This window comes from Cucumis melo, chromosome 2 (genome assembly GCF_025177605.1).
Source record: "Cucumis melo cultivar AY chromosome 2, USDA_Cmelo_AY_1.0, whole genome shotgun sequence".
Taxonomy (NCBI): Eukaryota; Viridiplantae; Streptophyta; class Magnoliopsida; order Cucurbitales; family Cucurbitaceae; genus Cucumis; species Cucumis melo.
Genome location: NC_066858.1, coordinates 13,749,001 through 13,755,645, shown reverse-complemented (window position 1 = coordinate 13,755,645; position 6,645 = coordinate 13,749,001). Strand labels below are relative to the sequence as shown.

Genomic DNA, 6,645 nt, shown 5'->3' with positions numbered 1-6,645 from the left:
ATTTTATGTTATATGAGATATAATATATATTAATTAAATTTATATTGATTTTATTTAATTTAATTAATATATATATATATATATATATATATTAATATATTTAAATAGAATAGAATAACTCCCACGTGGGAAGGATGGGGAAGTTATTTGATAACTTCCCCCTCCATTGTTGAGATTTGTTTTAAAAGAAAATAAAAAGAAAGTTTTTTTTTTTTTTTTAACAGCGAAAACAATCTTACGATCTCTCTGTATCCCAACAAAAGAAAATTCTCTCAAAAGCTTCTTCCCTCACCAAAATTACAGAAGCCCACAACTCTCTGTGATTCTTTACTTGGAGAATAACGAGGAAGATTTTGTGGTGCCAAGCTTGGAAGAAGAATTGAATTGGTTCTACAAAGGTCAGTTTATTTTCACTTTTTCCATGAAAAGCATGTTTATTATTTTTCTTTGAATTTATTGGTTTCATAAATTGAATTTCACTCGCACGGGCGTTCATAAGCTTTCGCTTTAGGAATTCCATTCCTTCAATATTCACTACCTTACTTAATAAAGAAGCTTGTTGATGGAGAGAAAAAAACCGTTGTTGAGCTCTCTCCTGTCCAGCCATAGAGTAGTTCGCAGCAAGATCTTTTTTAGCTTTCCTGCCTACCTCACAATCTCCTCTCCTAATATCAAGCTAAACCTCACTGTCCCTCCCTCCATTTGTCCACGTAGTCTTTGTAGAGGCCTAGGGCCTAAACCTTTCTTTCTCATTCTCAGTTTGACTTCTTTCTCCGTAGATGCACGCTACTATTATACAGGTTGTTAAGTGCTATCTATGTGGCATGGCTCATTATCCTTCTCTGGCCACATCAATCGTTCACTCTCCTAGCCTTCTCTTCTCTAATGTGGATTGGGTTGGTTGTCAAGATAGTCGGCAATCCATCCATCACTGGATATTCTTTTGATCTTGGAGCACATTCTCTATCCTAAGGAGTCTATTGTCTTTCGCTCGAGTACAAAGGCTAAATATAGGGCTCTTGAGTTTAGTAATCTTTGCCCCTTCTCTCTCCATCCATGGCCATATATTCTACCAGTACTATACTCGCTTGTTGGATACTTATCATACTCTCCATCCCCTTACTCGATCTTGGCTCTATGGGTCAAGTCTTTTCTTGTACTGCTTACATACATATACATAGGTAACTTATGAAAAGATGTTCCCCACCGAACCAACCCTATCTTATTAAGTTCAAGTCCGTCCTTCTCAAATTTTTTGAGCCTCAGTCAATATCTGTAATCAAATAATTCTTTGCATCTTTCTTACACTCAAAACTCCCAGGAAGAGGAAAGCCTAGAGAAAAGAACAAATAAGAAGTTTAATCAGTAATGGCTGTGAGGCACTGAGTTAGAATACACAAAAATAAGCACATAGAAGTGAGAGGAGAGGAATTGAATACATGAGATCATGTCAAATTTGTAGGATGATCTATTTTGAAAGATCTGACCTACCCATTATATTCCAACAAGACTGGTTGCCTCTAGTTATTCATGTGCAACTCCTTCTCTAGCATTTGACTAATAGGGAATTGCCAGTTGCTTTAGCAGCTCTCTCAGTGCATCCCAACTAAAAGGGCATTCTTTTCTTCCCCCACTGAGCAGTTGCATCACACTCAAAATTTTGTTGAGTAGTATCCTAGAACTGAAGAAATATGCAACTCCTTAGAAAGCTCTCAATTGTCAGAGGTCCTATCTCGTCCTGACATAGATGTATGAGTACCCTCAGTATTCGAAGTCAGGACTTGCTTGGTATAAGGAGGAGGATCAGAAGACCGGCCATGCAGATCATAGCAATAATCCACAGTATGACCCTCAACACTAGAGGAGGAACAAGCTGTCTCTGTTTTCAAGTCAAGTTCTTGTCTTGGGGAAGTCCAATACTTTTCTAATTGCTAGCGAAGAGTAAGAAGGTGACTACTGGACAGAGCGAAGAAGAAAGGGGTATGAGATTGCCTTCAAGGAAGGGTCAGTTCTCCAGCGAAGTGAAGAGTTACTAGTAGCTCTGATAGTCCTATCCATGCCTTGAACTCGAAACTCAAAGTCCAACTATTCCCTATCCCTCTCAACTCCTACGGAGCCTCGTCTTCATAAAAAAACTGGAAAATGACATAGAGAAAAAGATGAAAATGGACTCAGGAGGAGTTCAGACCCTTGCCATGGAGACCTTATCTAATATACTTTCATATAAGGAGAGGGAGATCCTGAGCCCACTACGTAGATTGAAATTCCCCAGCTCTATTAGAGTTCTCAATAAAAGACATCAAAGAAAAAGAAAGCTCTAGATGAGTTGAATGAAGAAAGACCAAGTTTGATTTTTTATGTTTTAGTAGGTTTCAAAACATAAGAGAGAAAGTTGGAAAAGAAACAAAAGGAGCAAAGAATTTGCGAACAAGGTGGAGTAGGCACAAAGAAATTGCAAGTTCAATGAAAAAATTGGAGTTGAGAGGCTCGATTGATAAGGAGAGGAGTTTAATGAGACAAATTAGAGTTCTAATTAGGCTATGTAGGATGAGTAAAAAATCCATATTCGTCTGAAAGGTTCGAAGTAGCTCGACTAGAAAGGAGAGGAGAGGGGCAAAGCCACTAGAGTGAGGTTAGGAAGGAGAAGTTCAAAGAACTTAAGACTGTAACGATAAAAGAATTATCGAAGCTGATGGAATAAGGACTTATCCCTTATTAGAAGTGGAATTTAGTCAATGGAATATTTTGGGCTTTTCACCTTATTCATTTCATTTTTTTGGAATGCTTTTTCTTTGTACGTGGATTACTGAATTCATCTTCTCATGAACATTAAAGAAAACCAACCATACTATGAACCTAAATTACACTAGTATAGATGTGAACCTAATAAGGAATCCAGATAACTTCAATGACAATCAGTCTCGAGTCTCAATTTTGTTAATTAGGCACAGCCCACGTATCGGTAGGGTGGTTCCAAAGTCCCATTCAGAGACAAACCCACAGAGCATCTCATTGATAAGGACACAGGTCCAAAGTGGAATATGAAAAACCTCATCTTTCTTTTTTGCACTCCCGTAGTTAGAAGTCTTGACTCCTTTTCTCTCATTTTCTTTGCAAATTCTTTGCACTCCCGTAGTTGAGAATTCTTTGAGCCTTAGTAGTCATTTCGCTTTGCACCTCTAAAGAGGTTCATATAGATTTCCGACTCCTACTACGCAAATTCTTTGCACCTAATAATTGCTGGAGAAAGCAAGGCTGATTCTTCTTTTATATTTTTTTTAGTAGGTTTGGAAGAAAGAGAGAAAGCCTAGGATTCGCTTAAGGAAAGAATTGCATTTTGATATCTCTTGTTGGAACTCAGTCAAGAGATATAGCTTAGGAAGTTTCTTTCATACCGCAGAGTGGGAGAATGACCTTTCAGGTAAGCCCTTTCTTCCTATCCAACTCAGCTGGTCTAGCTCAATTATACCCCTTCACTCTACAACAAAGCCGCTTCTACCTAATCTACTCATTCACTCTGGAAGTCACCTGTCTTCAGAAAGAGATAGCCTATTTTTGGGAACTTATGAAACTGCACTTCTTCTTCTGAAACGAAAGATCGATAACATAAGTACATATAGTGATAACTTTAGGGTCCTACTCACTGATGAGAACACTAACTGGAGAGAGGGAGAATGACTCGACCGAGACGGATGACTCTGCCCCTATCTATTGATACCGATTCCTTCCTTTCAATTTCTAGTTGGACACCTAAACCTTTTGAAATACTATTTCACTTCTGAGATTCAAGCCTATCTTATGACTTTCTTTCTTTATTTCATTCTTTAGTTTCTCTTTCATTTTCTTCCCTTTGCTTTTCTCAAATTCCTTCTTATATTTCATTGACCCTCTAGAGCTTTTTCTTTCTTCTTTTTGTGACTTTCATATCAAACCTTTCACCTTATTAATCAATTAAAATCCACTACTCTACTCTTGTTACGATAGTCAGACTCATTCATGGAACTCAAACTAAATCTTGAAGTTTCTTTGCTTTTCTTGGACTTGTTTATAGAGTAGAAGCGCGGAGCGGATAGACTTTTGACTTTTTCTTCTGATACGGATGATTGAAACTTGTTGCTGTATATCGGTGTCCTAGGCTTCTACCTTATATATAGGTTAGAGGCAGGCCGACCATAGGTTCAAATCCTACCACCTTTCTTGTGGATCGTCATGTGATACCGAATGATGGGAATAACAAAGCAGAAATTTGGAAATGAGCACGACCATATGTGAATTCTTTCATTATTCCTTATTTCCCAGTCCTATCGTTGCATTCACTTACAAGAAGAAAGAACAACCAGCGTTTAGTACAACACCTGCATTTTGGTTTCTTCTTCTTTCTTTCTTTAGTCTTTTGTTTCATCATATTCCTAATAACTTATGCAATTACAACGTATTAACCGTGAATGCACCTTTATTTTATCGAATCTCAAGGACATGGTCTAATCATGAGGGTAGTATTTTATCATGGTGTCGGATCCCAAGCTTTTATGGATTCCTTCTTTCTTACCGGGATCGACCCCAAAGCCATAATGTCTCAAAATGATGAGGCCATAGACAAAGTCTTCTTTATCCCTTTCTTTTGAACTTCGTGAAGAACCCCGTTCGGGATCTCCCTTGTTACGAACAAGAAAGTGAGGGCCCAGTTGTACACTCTCTTTGTTCTATGAACCCTTGTTGATTTTGAACTTCGTTCATGAAGGAACCTGACTTTTGATGTGCCAGCCCTTTTTTATGCACCACTTTACCAGAAAATGAACTTTCCTCTTCTGGGCTCCCAGTACTCGCGTGCTTCTAGAGATGGAAAAAGGATAAGTCCTTTCTTGCATCTAACATGAGATGATAAAGAAAGAGCCTCATCTATCGATGAATAATGGATTGACGTAACACTTCACATTGTTTTGTTTTTTTCTCATCTCCTACCAGCGAGTTCTGATCCTTTTCTAATAAATTTCTTCGTGAGTACCGAACCACTTGTAGAATCAATTTCTGTTCCACAAGATCTTATATCAGCTATATATCCTCCTTGCATTCATGCCAGAGACGTCGCCAGTGCTATGGGTTTTGCCTTATGTAGATAAAAAATGATGAATGGGATTGTGGTACTTCACTCACCGATAATGCGGAAGGATGCCACCGAAAAGAATGGAACACTGCTTTGCACTGCTAGATGCATCAAATCCCGTATAACCAGTAAGTTTTTTAGCCTTTTTTCGAAGATGTGGGCCCAAAATGCTGTCCTACTCTATTCTTGCATAGCAAGAGAAGCTTGCTCATACTCCTTCTGTGGTGCATTTTTGCCTTCTCTTCCCTTTAGACAGGAGGGCTAGTAGACACGGAAAGGCAGCAGGTGAAGCCTCTCGTTCGTAATGGAAAGAAAGAGACAACTACTTCCTTTCTTTCTTGGATCACCGTTGCGAACACAGTGGTCTTTGACCAGAACCAAGAACCAATGAGAATTTGGATCTTGATATCTTAGTCCTTTTTAACCATAGGCATCTTGTGAGGAAGTTGGTGGGCTCATCATGAATTAGGTCGGGGTGGCTGGTGGTTTTGGGATTCCGTAGAAAATGCTTCTTTTATGCCTCGAGTATTAGCCACAACTCGTATTCATTCAATCATTTTACCCTTTCTTTAGTCTTGGACATCGTTTCTAAATATTCTGACTTTACCATGCTATGTCTCAAAAACCTTTTCTATACAGTCCAGATTGCTAGCTCCCGTTCATAGTTTTGCTACAGATGATACACGAGGAAGATTTTTATGGCAATTTTTCCTGATAATGGCCGACATATCAATGAGTCTTTTCTCCCAGATGAAGCAATAGGCATCAGTCCGTAGAGCCTATAAAAAAGAGATGGTTATGGCGTGAAGTACTCTTATGCACCTACGTCACTTGGCTAGCGCATAACCTTGCTCCCTGAAATTATGGAAGAATTGAACTTCTTGCAGGGCTACTTATTCAGAGTCAGCAATTGTTCATCCCATAAGAATGAATATCATATTTTTACTAGAATTTAGAGGTCCGACTATCCTGCGAAGTATATAGACTAGAGTAGTTCGCCCCTACAGCATTTGATCAGTCGATTTGGAAGATGGGAAAGGTAGCTTGCATACAAACCACTGCACTAGATGTGCATGTAGTAGTAGTAGTCGGCTGAGAATGCCTCTCTTCTATACTCAAATATGGATGAGGATGAATGTAAACCCGAGATTCTTTTTCGATTATTATTTCTTTTTATATATATAAAAGGAAAATGGAAATTAATTATATTATTTACTTTATATAATTAATTAAAAGTTTTGTTAAATAAAATAAAAAGATAAGAAAAAGATAAGAAAAGATAACAGGAAAGAAAGAGGAAAGTACGAAGGGATTTTTTCCCTTTATTATTCTTCTTCTCTCTTGGGCAGCCTCCTCTCCACCGCTTATCTATTTCCTTCAAATATTCATCAGTATCTTGAGTAACCTGAAGAAGATGGAGAAGATTTCTTAGCTCTAAGGTTGAAGAAGAATGAGAAAAACTCAAAGGAGGTTTCAATCATGGCAGATTTTGACCCACTCTGCACACTTCTCGTTTTTATTTCAGTTTGAGCTTCTCAAGA

General features: G+C 38.2%; 1 protein-coding gene and 1 pseudogene across 1 annotated transcript; one reads left to right on the top strand and one right to left on the bottom strand.

The window, feature by feature from the left end:
* Positions 1-4,783: 4,783 nt before the first annotated feature.
* On the bottom strand, positions 4,784-5,071 carry LOC127148289 (uncharacterized). The gene is given in 1 exon segment (XM_051081760.1): positions 4,784-5,071. A coding segment is annotated over 1 exon segment (288 nt).
* A 337-nt stretch (positions 5,072-5,408) lies between these two features.
* Positions 5,409-5,980, top strand: LOC127148223 (probable cytochrome c biosynthesis protein; annotated as a pseudogene).
* The last annotated feature ends 665 nt before the right edge of the window (positions 5,981-6,645 follow it).